At 52.2% G+C, this 21,108-nt stretch overlaps 1 protein-coding gene across 3 annotated transcripts in view; it reads right to left on the reverse strand.

Annotated features, from left to right (window-relative positions):
* The window catches only part of IL6ST (interleukin 6 cytokine family signal transducer), a 564,825-nt gene that overhangs the window by 262,998 nt on the left and 280,719 nt on the right, over window positions 1-21,108 (reverse strand). For all 3 annotated transcript variants that reach the window (XM_078675107.1, XM_078675108.1, XM_078675106.1), the window contains one exon: window positions 10,563-10,683. In XM_078675107.1, the coding sequence (XP_078531233.1) occupies window positions 10,563-10,683 (121 nt within the window). The remainder of the gene's footprint in view (window positions 1-10,562; window positions 10,684-21,108) is intronic.

Genomic DNA, 21,108 nt, shown 5'->3' on the forward strand with positions numbered 1-21,108 from the left:
AGAAAAGTTTTCTCGAATTACGCACAGCATTATGTTCGGCCCCTGTGTTAGGTAACCCCAACTACAGTAAGCCTTTCACATTATATGTCCACGAGAAGGAGGGCTGTGCATTGTCTGTACTGACTCAGTTATACGGAGATAGACAGCGGCCATGCGCCTATTTTTCGTCAACTTTGGATCCGGTAGCACGAGCATTGCCAAGTTGTTTAAGGGCCACAGCAGCAGCAGCTGTTTCTATTCGACAGTCTACAGGTCTAGTAATGAATAATACACTAATCGTGATGGTCCCGCATGCAGTAGACACGTTGTTAAATAGGGCCAAGACACAGCACTTAACTAGTGCTCGACTGTCCAGTTATGAATTGACGCTACTAGCGAGCCATGTGCACATAAAAAGGTGCAGTACCTTGAACATAGCCACATTGTTACCAATTACAGAGGAATCGGATGCTTCAGAACAGCACGATTGTTTCCTTAGAACAGAGGAAGAGACGAAAGGGAGAGTTGATTTATTCGACACTCCTCTTGCTGAATGTGATGGTACATTGTGGGTGGATGGTTCCTGCTTTAAACTCCCAAATGGTAACGTGACTACAGCATATGCTGTCACAACTTTGCACACAGTCATTGAAACTGCGCGAATACCACATGGTTCAGCTCAAGCCGCTGAACTAGTGGCACTGACGAGAGCATGTGTGTTATCTAAAGGAATGAAAGTGACTGTCTATACCGACAGTCAGTATGCTTTTGGAGTGGCTCACAGTTTTGGACGATTGTGGAGAGAACGTGGGTTCCTGACTTCGCATGGAGCCAAGATTCAGCATGGTCAGTTGGTGAATGAGCTTCTTGAATCACTGACGTTGCCCCTGAAAGTAGCGATCGTGAAATGTAGTGCACACAAGAAAGTGATTGATGATGTTGGTCGTGGAAATGCATTCGCTGATGAAACTGCTAGGGAAACTGCAAAGAATATGATGAGCCGAATGTATGTTGCGAGCCCAGAAAGATGGACTGGTGATGTTGGAATATGTGAAGACACGATAGAAAGTGTGAAGTCCATCCAAGCTGAGGCCACGGAGAAAGAGTTAAGCATGTGGAGAGAAAGTACAGGGAGAATGGATGCAAATGGTTGTTGGATTGAATCGACAGAGCAACAGAGATGGTTGTTACCCGATGCATATGTGCCTGCAGTGGTTACAATGGCTCACGGGATGGCCCATATCAGCGCGAAAGGGGTTTGCGAGTTGTTGGCCCCAGTGTGGAAGAATTCAGGGATTCCCAAGTGTGCAGAGAATGTTGTCAAGAATTGCATGGTATGTCTGAAGCATAATCCTGGTAGGGGAACACCAACTCCAGCTGGTCATTTTGCACCTCCTACGTATCCGTTCGAGGTTTTGCAGCTAGATTTCATACACATGGAGAGGTGCAACAACTTAAAATACGTGCTCGTGGTTGTTTGTGCCTTCTCAAGATGGGTAGAAGCCTATCCCCTAAGGGACAATACTGCCTTGTCCACAGCGAAAGCCCTTGTGAAAGAGTTCTTCCCCTGGTTCGGAATGCCTAGAATGGTCTGGTCTGACAACGGAAGTGAATTTGTGGGTTGTGTGATGAAGAGTGTGTGAAGGACTAGGCATTAGGCAGAAGTTCCACGCTGCAAATCACCCCCAATCAGCTGGATTAGTGGAATGTTACAATGGCACGCTTAAACTTAAATTGGCCAAAATCCAAGCGAGCACAGGTCTTAAATGGCCTGACGCTCTACCCTTAGCACTCCTATCCACCAGAATGACTGTGCATTCGCGAATGAAACTCAGCCCCTATGAAATAATCTTTGGTCGGCCAGCCAACATATGGGGAGTGCCTAGGCCCACGAAGTTTAGCGAGCTGCAACACCCCATTTTGCTTGACTATTTGTATGAATTGACGGCTAAATTGCGTGTTTTATATCAACAGGTCCACAACACCTTGCCTCCGGTCTCTGAGACACCGGGTCACTCCATTGAGCCCGGTTCCTGGGTGCTTGTCCGAAACTTCCAGAGGACAAGAAACGACCAGCCCAGATGGACCGGGCCTCACCTCGTCCTCCTGTCTACAAGGTCGACCGTTAGGGTGGAGGGGAAGACAAATTGGGTCCACGGGATCCATTGTAAGAAGATACCCTTCCCTCTGCCACATGACCAATGGGTCCGGAAAGGAGGCACTGACTCACAGCGCACAACTTATGAACGTGTAAAAGAAGCTAATCCTGATTGTGAAAGTGAGGACATTTTTCAAGAAACCGCGCCACCACCAGAACAATTGAACTCTGTGGAACCTGAACTACTATTTCTGGACCAGACAGTACCCGGGAAAAGGCGCTACAATTTACGACCACGAAAAACAGACTAAAGTAAAAGTGATTTATTTTATGATCCGAGAGAAAAACCTGTGGACTAATAAAAATGCGTTTTTCCCAAATACTATTTTTGAAAGTGCAGATTCTCCCATCTAGGTAACTTGCTTATTTTTGTTTTTCTTGAACCGCCATCCGGGTTCCGCTGCTAGGGTCGCGGTTGATTAAAGACTTTTGGGTGCAGCTGACGACGTTAGGTCGCTGGTTCCGATTAGTCCAAGGGAGCTGCCCTAGACTGACGGAAGCATCCTTTAGCAGAAACAACCTACCGCCGCGGGCAGCACCTTAGAGAGGATGGAGTTTCCTGATGTGGAGAGGCCTGCCAAACAAATGAACTTTAAGCAGAGACTTTTGAGCACGATGACGAAGAAAAATTTTATAATAATGTGTATTTTTATGCTATTTAGCGTAATGGTCTTTTTGATAAGCTATGTTTTATTCTCTTTTCACGTGACATTTGCGCCCACTACATCACCCATACCTCCCCCTACTGTTTCCTCTCATTCTTTCCACCCTTTGCCTGACCACGAATCAAATAGGAGATTAGAGTTCATCAATAACTCCTTCGTTCAGTTATTACACCAACACCAACTTGTAATGAACACAACCAACTGTTGGGTGTGCGGTCTCATGCCCCACACCACGGATAGAGGTATCCCCTATTTGGTCCTGCCATTTAGTCGCAATGGGTCAGTATGGGCATATAGGACAATGTTCATATATGCACGAGAAATCCAACCCCTACGTTCTGTAAAAGACAACCTCAAGACTAGCGCCCTAGTCAAGGGTATAGTTGACATGATCAAGGAAGTAACTTCTTACGAAGATACCCCGGATGATGAGATACTGGCATATGTAGGTTGGAATGTGACCGGATATGGCCTTACATTAAGTGAGAAACAGCAAGCCAAGAGATCATCCCCTATCTGGATCGTACCCCATCAAGGTCACCTGTGTCTGCAAGGTATTGGTAGGAATCCCAGAGCTCAGCTAGGGAAGAGTGTCTGTACAGAAACGTACGTTTTTGGATCTCAGACTTCCCCTGCCTTTTTAGCCGCTAAGGGTACTTATTTCATCTGCCATGATAGAGCCTATACATGGTTGCCCCCTGACTTCTCGGGCTCATGTTTTGTTTCATTCCTGTTACCTCCCACCTACACAGCAGCGGCGGATTACCATCGGACAAGGGTAGTTAGAGGTGTTTTGAGTAAAGAAGACACTGCAGGTCAAGAATTCGGTGACTTTGCAATGGGTTTTCTGCCGTTCTGGGGAGCCATGGCTAACAGCAGAAACATAAGGCAATTGACAAGGGTAGTTGAATCCACCGTGATTGAAACTGCTGGTGCCCTTAGTAACCTGACTGCTGAGCTCCAGTCGGATCGACTGATGACCCTTCAGAACCGGGTCGCTTTGGATGTAATACTTGTGGACCGAGGTGGAGTATGCAAATTGATCCAGTCCAGTTGTTGCATTTTTATTCCAGATAATGCTCCAACAGTGTACGGGGCCATCTCCAAACTACATAAGATTTCCGAATCTATTCATGTGGATAAAGGAGATTGGTCGTTAATGGGATGGTTCTGGGAACTAATATCTGCCTGGGGATGGAAAATTCTGATGGTCATTGGGATGGTCTTAGCCATTCTTTTCCTGTTCTGTCTATGCATACAGTGTGCTCCTGCAATATGTGGCCTCTGCGCTACATCATGTGTAAGGAAGCCTGTGTCAAGACATGAGCTCAGCACTAGAATGATGTTGCAGCAACATCTCAATGACTTTAGGAATATAGATCTGGACTCAGATTAACATGAGGATAGATTAATTGCCTATGTAAGGGCAAAAGGAGGGTCTGTGGTTCTGAAAAATCTGGATTCATATTCTAGTACTGGACTCGAGAATAAAAACTTCGTCGGAATAGGACGAATTTGGTATCAAAAGACCGAGAATGACGAGTACATCAAGTACATGTATTTTCGGCGTATTCGAGTGACGATTTCACCTCGAAATCGTCATTTACATTCTAAACCCTTAGCTACATGTTGCCCTTTACATAGGCCTTAATCCAGTTGAATTTGATTCCACAAGGACACATACTCCTTAATCTACTTCTCCCTGACCCCAGTACAAGTTAGAACCATTGCCCCAGGCCGAACTCGTTAGGTCAGTTCCCTCCCAGTGGCCGAGTGTAGGAGAGTAGGGTCTGCAATCCTATGATCACCCAGATTTTTGCTTTTTGCTGCACTGGTTTACGACTTTCCCTGGCTGTGGGCCTGCTAATCAGACCCACAGCCTAGCTGTTCTCTCTATCCAAATTGTACTCAGGTACTGAATTGGCACTGGGCCCTCTCCAAGTCCCTGTACCCAGGGCTGAGGTGTACCCAGGAGTCTCCCAGGGGCTGAAGCATGTATTATGCCACCCCTGGGCTGACTAACTAAACTGACACAACTGGCTGCACGACAGCTGGGGCAAGGTGGTGTACTCACCCTTTGCTTTAGATATAGTATACCTATATCTAACCCTAAAATGGACACACAGATCTCCTATCAGTCACTCCTATGGCAGGCCTTAACAATCCTGAAGGCAGAGTGCTTGGAATCGTGTGAGATGGTGCTCTGGCATGAGCTGAGCCTGTCTGCGGCTTTCGGGATCTATCCCTTAGCCGTTTCCATGATATCGCATACCATATACTCTTAAGTGCATTATAATCCTCGCGGTTAAATGCCAACTCTGGTATCGCTTTATCAAAACATGTCGAGTAAGGTGTCATACGAATTGGAATACTAACCCCTCGCCAATTCTGGCGACGGGGTTAGCATTCCACCCTTCTAGAGGGACACGGCATGCATGTAACCTATAACCCGGTTAAAAGTCAGACAGAGCCTTAGCATCCACAAAATGGATGCTGCCACCGAGACACAAGTCTGCCCTCCTGCTGCTGGGAGTCCTCCCAGAGCAGGAGATAAGGACAAAGGGTTTCCTGCCAGGGGCGGTGCCAGCACCGTCCCAGACAGGGTTTTGTGTATTGTAGGTAGGCAGGGCTTCAGAGGAAGGTGACTGCACGTGGCACCCCGGTGCTCACTGTGCATAGGCTGGCTCAAACCAGTTCCAGGGACACTCCAGACCCTGTGCTGGGGAAAAGCCCGCCAAGGAAGTGGGTGTAACCACCCCCCTCCTGGTCCCACCCCTAGGGCAGGACTTAGTCGCGTGCCAGCCCCCTTTTCCAAGATAAAGGTAGAGACTGGCCCCCTTCCAAATCAGATCATCTTTGGAATCAAGATACCACTTTCCACGAAAGGACTTCACGATTTCTTCCTCAAGATTCTCCCTTGTGGCAAAGGAGTAGTCACCCTGCATCCGCAGGCACCATCCAAGAACACTGCGGTCTGCTGCACGTCCTTCCTCCGGAATCCGACTGCCCAGCTCGACGAGACCCGGCTTCCCTGGCACCTCTGACCTCTACCCACCTCTACAGCACAGCTGAGAACCGTGGGTGCGACGAGACCTCGAGGGACCGGCCATCGCCAAGACTGCACGACTTCTGCACAGCAAGCCCACCGAGTAATTTCCTGGTGAGTGCTTTGGGGTCTGAGAAGCCCCCACCCTGAGCAGCTCCAGCACCGAAGAGCAGTCCCCCAGCATCTCCACTATCGGCGTGGGGCCCTTCTGCTTTTCGCTGCTCACCGCGTTGTTTGGCTACTAGCCCGCTGGCTTGTGGCCTTCCGAACGACGCCCGACGACAACACTGCTGCTGGTCTGGTTGCTCCAGACTGGCCCTTGCTTCCCTCCATCGGAGAAGTACTCTGGACCCTCCTGGTCCGGCTAAGACGCCATTTTAGGTCCACCGCGTGGGCCTTGCATTTGCCAAGACTTGTTGCCCAATCCTGGGTCCAGCGACGTCGACAGCAAGAACCTTCGTGGGACAGCTCGCACCTCCATCCTGGTCGCCGACAACGCCTCCTGGTCCGAGAGACTGCAGAGCCCAGCAGCGCCCACTCACCTGACTGCGGTGACTTCACCCGGTGCCATCCTGGTGCCCACTTAATCACTGGCTAGTGATTCAAGAACTTGGTCCCCTCTGCTTTCAGGTTCCCTTCTTCCTTGATCCAGGCTTGGATCCATCGAACTTTCCTTCACTGGTCGCCTGCCAGCAACTTCTTCCTTCCAGGCTCCTGGTCCGGCACGAGGATTCCCGACGTCTTTTCAGACCTATGCAGCTGCAGCCCCTGGGCTAGGTAACTTCGGCACTTCGGTGTCCCAGCATAGCCTCACTATCCAAGGGTCAGGATCCACTGTCGTTTTCTCCCTACCAGGTCGGGTTCGCCCGTGAACACTAACTTTGTGAATTCTAGCTTCCATAGACTTTGTCCCGCATCCCGCGTGAGAGTGCACACTCTGCACCCGAGTCCCCTGGGCCTCCTAGTAGTAATCTAACGATTCCCTAGTCAAGTCCTAGCGATTCCAAAGCCTATTAGTACTGTTAATTACCTGCTAGTAATTCGCATTCCACTTTTAGAGTATATGGTTTTTCGTGCCCCTCGGGCATTTGTGTATAACGTGCTAACTTAAGTATTTTCATAAGAGTTTTGTTGTGTGCTTAGCACCCTGTCCTCATAAAGAGTACAGGGTTGTTGTGATTCTAATAAATACATTGTTTATTTTCATAACACTTGTGTGGTGTCCTTTCACTGGGTGTTCAAGGGGTAATGTGATGGTAAAATAGCTGGCTTAACACGCCCTCTAGAGTCTTAGCCTTAGACTGCTCGTATCCATGCTACTAGGATAGCTGGTCTATAAGGTTGACTTACAACCAATCATCAATAAGGGTTGTTTGGACTGATATATAGTGATCACTAGAATAGTGAACACTGCACATCAGGCCAACTTCTCACACCGAGCAAGATAGCATCTAGGCCCAACCAGCCATAAAACCATTTCAGCGCGCACACCTGCTATATCTCGCTCACATCTTTCTCCACTCCTTTTCCTCACTTGCTTTATGATGGGGAGGTGACCGTTTTTATTAGGGGTCCAGCGATATCTGATGAAATGTTGGGCCTTGCCGGATGATTTGTTATGAGCAGCACGACGTGAAATATGTACATGTCATCATGACTCTGCTTTTCTTTTGTAATCAGTAACCATAAATGAAATACCACGAATCCAAGGAATGTTTTGCCCAAGGCTGAATATTATGTATAAGAAGAGAAGCCTAACTTCGTGAAAGTGTGCAGTCTCCTGAATATACTCGAATTGTACTTCGAGGACCCTGTCACCTTGGTTGCAGCCAATAAACTAATCTTTGACTTCACCTGGAAGACTCCGAGTTTCTGTAGGTCTGACTCAGGAGAACCCGAGGTCTCTGGGTGTTGATCCCCTGGCACCGCTGGGTTACCGGTTCTGTGCCGGTTCTTAAAAACCCAGTACCTCAGTACTCTGGCCTCGTCTGTATAAGCGCGCCCTGTCTGAGGAACCAGAGCACTGGGCTCACTCAGGCTGTGCCAGGGACGAAGCGTGGCCTGGAGATGGTAAGCCCGGATCAGATCGACTTTAGTGGGCCCCTGGAACTGCTGAAGTGGCCCTCTGCTGAAGCACCTAGAGGATATGGCAAGCCTACAGGGGCTTCTTGCGTCCTGCTTTGAATGGTGAGCACCAATACTAGAGAAGCAGTTAGTACCACAATCCTGAAATCAGGGAAGAATGAAAAAAACTACAAATCCTACTGGCCATTATTACTTATGAACATTGACAATAAGATCCATGTCTGAATATTCACTAAACAGTTACCCACGCTGATGAGCAGCAGTCGGGTTTTATTTCAGGGTGAGCAACCTTAAATGTATACACGCTATTTGCCCTTCTACATCAGGTCTGACCAGATATTGAAGCACTCTCTGTGCTCCTTGACGCTTCCAGTTATATACTGAGGCCATTGCTAGGGTTTGCATTAATGGGCACACGTCACAGTCATTCCTGGTAAACAGAGGTACTCAGCAGAGCTGATCCCTCTCTCCCCTCCGTTTTGCCTATCATGGAACTGCTTGCGACCTGGCTAATAGAGAGAACCCTGCATCAGGTGATAACCTTTTCGAGTAAACATTTTGCTGTATGAACATCCCATTTTGTTCTTTCTGAAAAGTGAGCGATTTTCAGAAGCCCAAATATGGAAATTTACGAGGGATGAGGGGTTATCTGGAATACAAACTGACAGGGGAAAATCGGAGATGCTCCCACTTAAGGGGGTGACGAATATACAGACTACTGAATAACCGTTGCAATAGTGCAGATACAACAGAGAAAAGCAATTGGTACAGAGAGTACGGTCCGATAGTAGAAGAATTAATTAGCCAGGTGAAGAGACCGACAACATTACAGTCGTCAATGGCAGGCAGGGTAGTTCTGGCTCAAATTATGAAACTGCTTCTTTGTCTTTGTTTGTTTAACAACAGCCCTATTTTTGGGGGAAACACTTCTTCCTTAGGTTAAGATCTTTTCTGATTTAATTGGTATGGCGAGGCCGCAAGCCTAAAATAAGATGGGATACCCTTACATTACAATATTCAATAGGGGGGTGTACAGTTCCTGATCAAAAATATATTACCACACTGCACAATCCCATTATGCAGTATACTGGCTTGATTCACATGGTCATGTTCCACACCTACCGACAGAGAGAAGAAAGAGAGCTGGGGACTTGCCTTTGTGTCAGACTGCCCAAACCAGCCCAGCTGATACAAACTGGTGGCTGTAGGAACCCATCTATATAAACTGTGTCCAAAATGGCTGACATACCGTAGATGTGCTCTCTGGCCCTGCGACTTTTCAATAATCCCGCTCTGCCTCAGACACTAGACAAGAGGGTAATTACGGCCTCAAGAAACGCGATCCTTCACATATTGGCCAGTTATACATGGATGGTAAAGAACAATTTTGTGGAAATGTAAGCATAAGTGTGTTGCACATATTTGCGCACCTCAAAGTGCAACATGGCACGTTGGCGCTATGCCCTTCTCTCCTAATTGAGCCGGGTGAACACCTCCCACCTCCACTATTGCCCAGGATTCAGACATTCTTGAAATCAGAGGGTGGGTCTCTACACTGTATCGATTATATGCGGATTCGCTGCTGAGATCTGGCATTAATACTGTGCCCATATCAAATCTGTGTCTATAAATTACAGGCACAAATGACTCCATTTTAAATTTCTGAACAGGTTTCTCGGTTACCCAGTTTTTTTTTTTTTTTTGATAGATGCAGGACCCACCCTGCTGGATTTTTTTTAACTTGGCTTGGGACCCCTTGTCAGTGCTTATTGGGTAGACAAACTGCTGAGGTCGGAGGTAGGAACAACTGCTGCTGGCTTACGTCCGACGGCGGTGCTGACACAGCTAGTGGGGTGCTCCTGGATGAAAGTCCTACTCCAAGATCAAAAGGCTGAATGAAAGATGCCACAACCATAGAGCAACCAGCTGAGATCTATGCAGTCATGCAAGTGCCACAAGCTTGAACAAAAGATAGGTGGGGCCCATTAGGAAACTATCTAACCACCTATGCCAATATAGACAGTAGTGCTGAGAGAAAGGGGAGTTCATAATCGGCTGCTTCGCTCACTAAGGCTGACAATAGGAGCTGAAAGTGTTAATAAAGGAATATTTTAAAAATGCTACTCACAAATTAAATGGCTGAAACACCCTATGCTACTGTTTAGAGTAATGCTGGCCTTGATAGGTAGGAAGTACACATAGGAATGTTCCATTCATTATACTGTTGACATTTCAGAAAAGAATGCCTGTCCAACAAGGTACATGGCCAGTGTCCTCAATAATTGTTCGATACACGTCTGGACGTGGACTTTGCTCTCTAACTGTGGTTGTAATTCAATAAAACAGATTTATAATAAAAAAAGAACCATATACAACAATACTGTGTAATTTCAGATGAAACAATCTGCTATGCCCATCATTGCTATATACACTACACTGGACGCGATAGTAACGCAGTGGATGCCTTCAGCAAACCTAACCTCTGCTTTACATCGAAAGCAGCTACTAATAGAAAAGTAACATTCAAACCCAGGTGAGCGTACGTCTACCCATTACAAGCCTAGCATATATAACCAGCACCTTTGTGTCAATTACAATAAAATGAGAAAAAATTACAATGTTACGTTACCATCGGGTTCTTAATATAAAGCTTGTATTCAGGAATGTCGGCCTTCCAGGATTCCACGTGCACATCGAAATATTGTCGTAAAACATAATGCAGGTGAGATTTTCAGGTTTATCGGGTGGCACTGAATGAATGGAGACAAAGTGATATTCAGTGACGTTCAAAACGTACACTTTACAGAACAAGCATTTACGTTCTGAAGCTGTCAAACTTGCTTAATGGAATCTTAATCAGATACAAACATGTCACTTTTTTTCCGTCTGGCTTCAAACAGCATTGTAGACTGCAGCCCTCAGAAACAACCCTTGCTCATGAATAGATGGCTTTCTTTTAATTTCCCTGTTTTTATTGCTAGCTTTCCTTCCTAGTCTCTCTCATGAAGCAAAACTCGAACTCGTTTCTTTGACTATCTGGGTGTGGCCGACCACTGTTGACGTCATGGGACCAGGGCTTTAAGTGAGATGAAAAAACTGGGGGGGGTCTCTCAAATGGGCGTGGACAGTGTAAGTAGGGACGTGGCTTTAAAACACGCTAAAAATCTGTGTTTAGCATAGGGTGCAGCCCGACTTGTATTTTGCTGTTTCTGTCATTGCATCCAGATATGTGATACAACAAGTAACATCATACCTACAACAAGTAAGAACTATTGGCTTTGCCAATGGTTATTAGATGCATAAGATAAATAAGCTGCAACGATGACTTGTTACATATATTATTAAAAAAGCTTCCAATGGGGGCGTGGCCAAGATGGCGGCCTGAGTAGACGTGTCTCGAGAGGCTCCCCGGCCCTAAGCCCCATTGCCACGTAACTTCTAGCTATCACCCCCCGTGATTCAGCCCAGATCCAAGCTCGACCCTCTCTGCTGTCTTGGGGAGCTACTGTTCGGACTCCTCTGGACGTGTGACTGCCGGTGGCCCCCCTTTCCCAATCGCCGGGGTGGACGGAGTAATGGCGGCGCGAATCTGAGACCCTCCGCAGCGCGGCCGCACTGCGGGGGCAGCATACATCCCGCCGGAGAGCAGTGGACCGGCACACCAGACGGCAGTGACGTGTGCCCAGCGGCTGCGGGGGCCCCCCGGAGGACGCGGTGCGTCCCGCACCCCCCGGACATAGTGCGCCACACAGGAGGACCCCTGGCGAATCTAGGCCCCGGCGTGGGCCTGCCAGAAGGCCGGACTGGTCCGTCTTCGGCGGCCCCGCGGCGCCCACATCCTGCGCACATCCGCCCTGCTCCGCCGAGGGACCGCCGACCTGAGCTTTGGGCGCCTACGGGGACCGACGACCCGCGACCTTTGCTGTGGCTGTGACCGGTGCACCGGCGAAGAAGGTTAGAGCCCTTCCGCCGTGCGCCTACATCCCGACGTGGACGGGCCTGCCGGCCCAGCGGTCGGCCGCCCGAGCACGGACTCCCGGCCCAATACACGGCGGTGAACCTGGGGGCCGGTGCTCTCAGCCTCATAAGCAGCCTACCACTGACTTCGGGTCCCGGCGTGGGCCTCTAGGCGCATTCCCGCGCCCTCACCTGGAGGGCCTGCCGATCCTTGCGCCGTGAGAGGCGCCGTCCTCCAGCCCTGCGCACTCTCCCCGGCCATCCCCCACTTCATCTGTGGCCCCTGGGGGGGGCACGCTGAGATCGGTGGCCTTGCTCCGCGGGTGCCTTATCCGCCCCGGAGAGGGCCCTCTGGACACTCTGAGGCCACGCGTGGGCTTATGGGGTGACGGCGCGGCCTGGCTCGACGGCGCCCTGCACCGGGCATTCTCGCCCCCACACCTCGCCGGAGTCTCCCCCGCATCCCCGATCATCGGCGGAGGACTACCACCGGAACTGAGGCCTGCTCCTACGGCCCCTCCGGGCACAGCAAACCCCGCCGGACGCCTCCTGCTACTTTAGACCCCGGCGTGGGCCTGCCCGGGGGTCGGAAGAATCTCCAACCGCCACTCCACCCACAGCGGACATCTCACTGGCGGCGCCGGCCCGCTACTGGAGGGGACCCGGAACCCCCCGTCCCCCTGACTTCCCGGAGGAGGGACCCGCCACCGACGCGAGGAACCACACAGCAGTGCACCCCCGCATTGGAAACGACCCCTAGGACGTGGGGGATAAGGTGAGAGGCGCCCTGCGTCCTGGACTACCGCTTGCTTCCCCTCCCCTGGGTCCCTGTACTCTCTGCTGGGGGTCCCTCGCCTGCTGGGGTCGGTGTCACTGCCCTGCTGGACATTGCCCTGAGCCTCCGCTCGCTGGAACCGTCATTCCAGGCCTCCTCCCAACTGCCTGCTATCTGCTACCCACCGGCTCCCCCGCCTGGTCGATCAGCCCGTCTGTGGACATCCTCGCAGCCTTCGACTGCTTCCGAGGCGCTGCTCTTCAGCCTGGTGTCACAGCACTCTTCATAGACCAGCGTTGCTCTTCCTCACTCAGGCATACCCTTGCTCAACGAGGCGCAGTGTCCCCAGCTCGGCTGGCCTGGTCGCCTCTACCCCCATCGCCTCACCGGCCACATCGCGTCCTGAGCGCCTCCCCTGCGACGCCACACGAGAGACTCTTCCTCCGGCCACCCCCAAGACGCCTCTTCTTGGGTCGCCACTCCTCGCCATCTCACGGGACAGCTCTGGTTCGTTCGCCACTCATCACAGTTAGTCTCTTTGTTGGGTGACTACTCATCGGCGTCTGCCGACGCCTGCCGGCTGGCCTGCCACCCTGCACCGGACACAATGGCGCACTCTAATCGCAAGGGGAACCGGAACGTGGTGGAACTCATGCATAAAGCGACGTCGAAAGGTGACAAAACCCAACCACAGTCATCCCCGAGGCCCCCCGCGAGCCCTCAGCCACAGGATGAAGACTCTGCTCCGATAACAAAAGCCTTCCTGGCCTCCCTTTTCAACACACTGCGTGAAGACTTCCAGACTCTGAAACAGGACATGGCCGGGGAACATCGCGAACTTCGTCACGACATCGACGGCCTGGGTGAGCGTGTGGCCTCGCTGGAGGAGGCGGATCGGTCCCGCAGTGGGGAGGTGGAGAGACTTCAGCAGGAAATCCTACGACTTCAGGATCAACAGGTGGACTTACAGTCGCACTCTGAGGACTTGGAGAACCGCTCCAGGCGGAATAACATAAGGGTCAGGGGGGTCCCGTTGAAAGCTGAAAAGGACAGTGTGGCCACCTACCTACAGGACCTATTTAGACACATTCTGGGGGAGGCGAGCGACTTCGAAATTCGCATCGACAGAGCGCACAGGGTGGGCATGGCACGCAGGGCGCCAGCACCACCTCCGGACATCCTAGCGTTCCTACCGGACTTCCCCCTGAAGGAACGCATCCTTAGAGAGGCCAGGAAAGCACAACCCATCACATTTCGCGATGACCCGGTGGCCCTTTTTCAGGATCTCTCTAATATCACCCTGCTGAAACGCAAATCCTTCAGGCCTGCGACGAACTTCCTGAGGGAGGCCGGGGTACCCTACTCCTGGGGCCACCCGTTCCGTCTGATCTTCAAGTGGAACGGATCCCTCACCAGCTTAGATCGCTCCGCGACACCTGCTCCCTGCTTGGGATCGACATACCGGACGGCCCCACCTCCAGAGACGCCTCTCCGTCCCGGTCGCAGGGAGACCCACCTCGCCCAGCGGCTGACGGCTGGCAGACGGTCCGCAGGAGGAGAGCGCCGAGATCCGTCCCAAAGCCAGACCCTATCACGGTCGCTCAGGAACGAGAAGCTGCAATACAGGAAGTGGCGGACAACACGGCACCCGACCAGTAGACTATGGCCCTTATGGATCTTGCCCAACTTGGGGGTGTTCTCTCATTTGAACGTAGCTTGACGGGGGTCTGGGCCGGGGAGCCGCCGATTGGGCTGCAACCACGGTACCCCTTTCTTTGACTTTCTACGGACCTGTGCCCTGCACAACTAGGCCCGAGACTTTTACTGGTTTCTGTTGGGGGGGAGGTTATGGGAGGGGATGGGGAAGTTGGGGATGGGGGGTTCGGCACTTGCAGGGAGTTGGGGGGGTCCACTCTGTTGGGGTTAGGGTGGCCACGGGGGGGGGGAACTGTTGGGGGGGACCAGTACACCATGGGGGGTGGGGACCAGTACGCCAGGGGATCTTTACACACACCAGGGTTTGCCCACGTTCTCCACTGCTGCGCAGCGTTTTGCGGAATTGAGCCCGTTCACCCCTACGTACCCCGGTGATGGCTGACACGCTCAAAATCCTGTCCCTTAATGTCAAGGGACTCAATAACCCGATTAAGCGCAGGGCTGTCCTCTCCTACCTAGAGAACTCGGCAGCCGACATCTGCCTGCTGCAGGAAACCCACCTCTTGGCTAAGGATTGGCACCGGCTGCGCTCTCGCGCTTTCCCACAGCAACTATTCTCTCTCACGTCAAAGAAAGCTGGGGTGGCTCTGCTCATTTCACGGCGCTTCAAAGGCAAGGTAGGGGCTAAAATAGGGGAAATCAGGGGACGCCTTCTAGCCCACGCTTTCCAGATTGGCAACACCACATACGCAATAGGCTCCATATACTCCCCCAATACCGGTCAGGAACCCTTCTTGCTTTCCGCAATCTCAGAAACGCTTCAGACACCTCACACCTACATGCTCCTAGGGGGGGACCTTAACCTCGTCATGGACACGGCCAAGGATAGATCGGGGCACCGTTACGGAGACACAGGGGCGATTTCGCAGAAAGGCACTACTTGGCTGCATGATAGGGACATCTCAGACCTTTGGAGGCACGCTCACCCGCTTGCAACGCAGTACACATTCTACTCACACGTACACCACACCTACGCCCGCATAGACCACTTCTTGGGCTCATCGGCCCTCATTCCCCACATCACCACAGTGGAGATTGTCCCGGCTGCCCTCTCCGACCATCAGGCAGTGGAACTGACGCTTCAAGTACCCTGCACGCCACGCACTCCGGGGTCGTGGAGACTTAACGAAACCCTCTTACAAAAGCCGGCGGTCACCCGCCAAATTCATAAATGCATCTCGGACTACCTGGCCACCAATGATACCCCTGAGGTGTCGATGCCGTCCTTATGGGGAGCTTTGAAAGCTGTCGTTAGAGGGGAGCTGATAGCGATATCAGCTGCAGACGCCGCACTTCGCAAAGAAAAGAGGGGCGACCTCTCCGACAAAGTTGCGGAGTTGGAGAGAGCTCACAGCCGCACCGGAGCCCCGAGAATTTGGCGCCAACTTAAGGCCGCCCGGGCTCAGCTGGCTAGCCTCGATACCGACAGGACAGAATTTGCTGCTCTTCGCCTCCGCCACACGTACTACGTGGGGGGCAACCGCACCGGCCGGCTCCTGGCCAGCGCCTTGAAGGCCAAACTCCAACGCTACAAAATCACAACGCTGCTAGACGATGCCGGCGAGGCAGTTACCGAGGACGCACAGATTGCCTCGGCCTTTCGCTCCTACTACGCCTCTCTGTATAGCACAGACACGGTGTCGCCGACAGCCATTGACGCTTACTTGCAATCGGCCAACATTACGCCGTTATGTTCAACGAGCGTGGAAACCCTCGATGCCCCCATTCGCCCCGACGAGATCCTCGCGGCCATTGCACGCCTCCGTCCGCTTAAATCACCGGGCCCTGACGGGTTCTCGTCGGGCTTTTATAAGTCCTTCGGCCATGTCTTAGCGCCTATCCTCGCCAGGCTCTTTAATTCCTTTGAAGGGCCAAGCTCCATCCCGCCCGATATGCTTGCAGCCGACATTGTGGTCCTGCCTAAACCGGGCAAACCCCCAACGCACTGCTCCGCATTCCGCCCCATCTCCTTACTCAATCTGGATCTGAAGCTGTTCACGGGGGTACTGGCGGCTCGCCTAGGCCCCTGCCTCCCGGGCATCCTCGAACCGGACCAATCGGGCTTTGTCCCGAACCGCCAGTGCAGTGACAATACCAAAAGACTCCTGCACCTCGTGGACAAAGCTCATTTTCAGGTTTCCGACTCTGCCCTAGTGGCCATCGATGCGGAGAAGGCTTTCGACCGTGTCGATTGGACTTACCTGCAGGCTGTGCTGCAACGCTATCGCCTGGGCGACCGGTTCCAGGCCTGGATCGCGAGCTGCTACTATCGTCCCTTGGCCCGCGTCCGGCTGGGCGGCCTCAAGTCCGACCCCTTCGAGATACAGAGGGGAACTCGCCAGGGCTGTCCCCTCTCACCACTCCTATTTGCCCTATACATAGAGCCCTTGGCGCAGAAGATCCGCGATAATCCCCACATTTTAGGAATGTCTTTCAGCAACGAACCCCACGTGGTGGGATTGTACGCGGACGACATAATCGCCGCGTTAGACCGTCCCTCTAGCTCCATACCAGCGCTTTTGACGGAGCTGGACCACTTCGGCAGGGTGTCGGGTTTCAAGGTCAACCAGGGGAAATCCCTGATACTACCCCTTGGCAGCCATGCTCTTTCCAACAGCCCACCGGCCACCTTCGGTTGGCAACTGCGGTCCACCACCCGTCTGCCGTACCTGGGGATTACTCTGACCTCCTCCACGGTCTCGACGGTTACTCACAACTACTCTACCTTATCATCCCAAATCCGGGCTGACCTCGCGCGTTGGTCGAAGCAACCCCTCTCCTTACTTGGGAGGATCGCGGCGGTAAAGATGTCGGTCCTACCCAAAATACTATACATCTTTCAGACCCTCCCGGTGTCACCGCCAATGGGGATGCTAGCTGACCTCCAACATGCTCTTCACCAATTTGTGTGGGAGGGGAAACGCGCCAGACTACATCGTCAAGTGGCGCATAGGACTGTGGACGAGGGCGGCCTCGGGATCCCAAACTTGCTGCACTATTTCCAGGCCTCGCAAATTCGGTATCTGGTGGAGTGGTACCGGCCCGAATCGGAGAAAAGATGGCTCTTTCAGGACAGGGCCATGGCACAGACCTCCCTGTGGAAGGTACCGTTTCTTGCTCGCCGGCATTGACCGCGTTATCTCCTCCGTTCCCCTATTACTCGGACCACTATGGCGACCTGGGACATGGTGGCAGTCAAACGGGGCCTCACGACCTTCCCGTCCCCACTTACCCCACTCTTTGACAACCCCGCATTCCCACCCGGCACGGACACTCGAGCTTTCCTGCAGTGGCGTGACACGCCGTGCCGATCGGCCGGGCACCTCTTTGACACGGAGGGGTTCCTTCCTCTCGCCGAGCTCTCGCGAGACTATGGAGTGGACAACCCTCACATGTATCAATATTTCCAGATCCGCCACTGGCTCTTGAGCCCGGACGTTGCCCCTCTGGTGGGCCGGCAAATGACACCGTTCGAATGCTGGCTTGTGTCCAAAGACTCAGATAAACACCTTATCTCAGATCTCTATCGGATGCTTTCCCCTACTGCCGACCCTGCTAAAACCGCTGGGCAGCGGCGCTGGGAAGCGGAATTTGGAAGACCTCTTTCCATGATCGAATGGAACCACATATATTACAGGGCCGCCCACACTACCCGCAACACCAAAGCCAGGGAATCGGCGATAAAATTGGCTATATATTGGCACCTTACCCCAGCGAGACTCAACCAAAGCAACCCGACCCGTAGCGCGCTGTGCTGGAGAGGATGTGGCAGCCGGGGTACACTGACTCACCTCCTATGGGACTGTCCCGCCTTGCAGGAGTATTGGAAGGTCGTCCTGGACGATATTGACTCCACATTCGATACTGAGATCCCACGTTTCCCAGCATACACACTCCTAGGACTTCCAAACGCACTTACATTCCCCCTACGATCAGCTCGTGGCAAACAGATGGGCATCGCCATGCAGGCAGCGTCGCAACACATCTTGTCGCTATGGGGCTCTACTACCCCACCCACCCACACTGGCTGGTTACACAAACTGTGGTTCACCTTGGGCATGGAACGGATTCAGGCCACACTAACGCATACCACTGACGCATTCCGCACCACTTGGCAGCCACTCCTAGCGTTGCTCTCCAGGGAATTCCACGAAATCACCTGCCCGAAGTACCTTCGTATCCTACGACTTACGGACTGCATGATAGACCGAACGCAAACAGAGGCACCCTGATACATTTAGTCTTGCAATACCTCACGAGACTACTATGGAAGACTGGCGTACTGGTGGGGTGGGGGGGGGGTGTTGCTTTGGGGTGTTAGGGGGGGGGGGCGGGTTCTTAAGGCTGGCTTGTTTACCTGTTGCCCCGATTAGGGGCGTCTTTCGACTTCCGGGCACTACCTTTCCATCTGAGCATGCTCGCCCTGCTCATCTAACGCTTATTAAGAGAAGACGTGTCTGTCTGTCTCGCTTAACCTGCCTGTTGATTGTGCTTAGCCATGCCATGCCTTTTTTTTTTTTTTTGTGTTCTGAAAACTTCAATAAACATACTTTGAAATTAAAAAAGCTTCCAATTAAAGCCCTGGTGGCCCTACTACAATGTTGCTGCTCCTGCGTTTCGGGAAGAGAAGGGAAATCCAGAAAGAAAAGGATTCTTTAAAGGAGTTCCTTCCCCTCCAACGCTCACCTGGCATGACATCATGCCGTAACTTCTCCACTAGTGAGAAGTGAGCAGTGTGAGCAGATCACATCGATGTGCCTGCTATCTCCAAACGGGTCTCTATCGGGCTGTTTTGCGCCCTGGCACTTTTTTTCCGGACTGCAGTGACAGTGCTGTCACTGCAGTCTGGATAAACAAGCATTGGCATAGCCAATAGGTCTCGCTTGTGGGACCTTATAAGTATTTTGTTTTGCAGCACAATATCCTTGTTACTAAATACTTATAAGGTCCCACAAGCGAGACCTATTGGCTATGCCAATGCTTGTTTCTACATCCAGCGCCTCACACCGCAGTGTTGTTCCCTTTAAGTGCATCTGAAAAACAGGGGGAAAGAAGAGAGCACGTGAAAGTACCAGACATAAGGAGGCAGAAGCTAGAGAGGGGGGAGAGGCTATGGGCGGAAAACGAGAGCAGAAAGGCGGGCGGGGAGCGCGAATTGTCGAAAGAAAGTCAAAGAGAGTGGGTGAAAAAGAAGGGGGTGCGAAGAGAAGCTGCGCGGAGGAAGGAGGGAAGCGGAGACAGGGGAGAAAGAGAGAAGAAAGCTGAACAGGGAGGGTTTAGGAAAACAGAGTGGAGGAGTGGGGAGAAAAGGACGAGAGGCTGCGGGGGCGGTAGGAGAGGAGAGAGGCATGGTCCGACAGGAGAGGAGGGGAGCGAAAAAAAAATGAGCGGCAGGGTGGGAGAGAGAGAGGGATAGAGAGAGGAGGGGTAAAGAGCGCGGGAGGCAGAGACTCGGTTACCAAACATGGCGCGTGTGCAATACGAGACGAGCGAGCAGCGAGGGAGGGGTGAAGGACACTGCATAATTTGCGGAGGTTGAGCAATGCTGGTTTACAAATGTGGGCAGTTTGTGAGTAACGTCTGTTCCAAAGCACGGGGAAGAGATGAAACCATGCCAAGAAACTCGAGGCTCGCCTCTCCATTCTGCTATTTTCTTTCCTTTTCAGCCATCTCCTCACGTTGCCTGGAAGGAAAGGGCCGGGTGCCCCATAATGGGGTCTGCGGTGGGGAGTTATACCGCACACAGCTCTCACAAAACGGCACGGTTCACTCCCACGAACTTCTGCAAGCCCTGGAGAACCAATTATGATGAGAGCTGGATTAAAAACAGAAGCAATATGCTTTACCCGGGCAATGAACAATTAGTTCCCGTACCAAATCGAAAGAAAAATAGAAAATTCTATGCGAAACAAACACACAGATGAAACAACATACACTTTGTGGGAGGGGGGAGGTGCTGGTGTGGGAGGAGTGCTGCTACGGCAACTGCTACGGGCTGGGGAGGGGGAGGAGAAATGAAAGGAAAGGCTGTGTTTGCGGGGAGAGAGAGGGGAGGTGCTGGTGTGGGAGGGGGGAGGTGCTGGTGTGGGAGGAGTGCTGCTACGGCAAGGCTGTGTTTGCGGGGAGAGAGAGGGGAGGTGCTGGTGTGGGAGGGGGGAGTTGCTGGTGTGGGAGGAGTGCTGCTAGGGGAGGAGAAGCCCTGGCCGTGAATGCTCGTGCATGTTCACGTGAACTGCAAGAAAACGCCGGGCTGAAAGCCCTTAGTTTGAAGAGGATTTTGCCGACATGAATTCTCGCTCCGCTCGATGCGCATGCGCGCATCGATAGGTCGCGAGACCTAAAAACGGACTGCCTGTGCCAGGGCTCAAAACAGAGCACGATAAAGATCCGTTTCGAGGCCCCTTTTAAAAAACTGCCGGTGCTCAGACCCCTTGAGACCCGGCCCACTTAAAGCCCTGCATGGGACTATTATTTTGTGTGTTTTGTTAACGTCACTACTTGTTCAGCACTGCATGGGAGTGCACGTCTTGGTTTTCAAAGTGCACTTGTTACTTTCATCCTCTGTGCCAACCTCACAGCCCCATAGCTCTCCCCTCCGTCCTCTCTTTCTATGCACCCCAGCAGAATGGCTGGTGCCACAAGGCAGCCTTGAGAATGCCCTTGGTGTCCCCTTCCATCGACTCTCCCAATATTTCTCGGTGGCGCACCAGCCACCAATTAGTGGTAT

The sequence above is a fragment of the Lissotriton helveticus genome, chromosome 2_1 (genome assembly GCF_964261635.1).
Source record: "Lissotriton helveticus chromosome 2_1, aLisHel1.1, whole genome shotgun sequence".
NCBI classification, from domain to species: domain Eukaryota; kingdom Metazoa; phylum Chordata; class Amphibia; order Caudata; family Salamandridae; genus Lissotriton; species Lissotriton helveticus.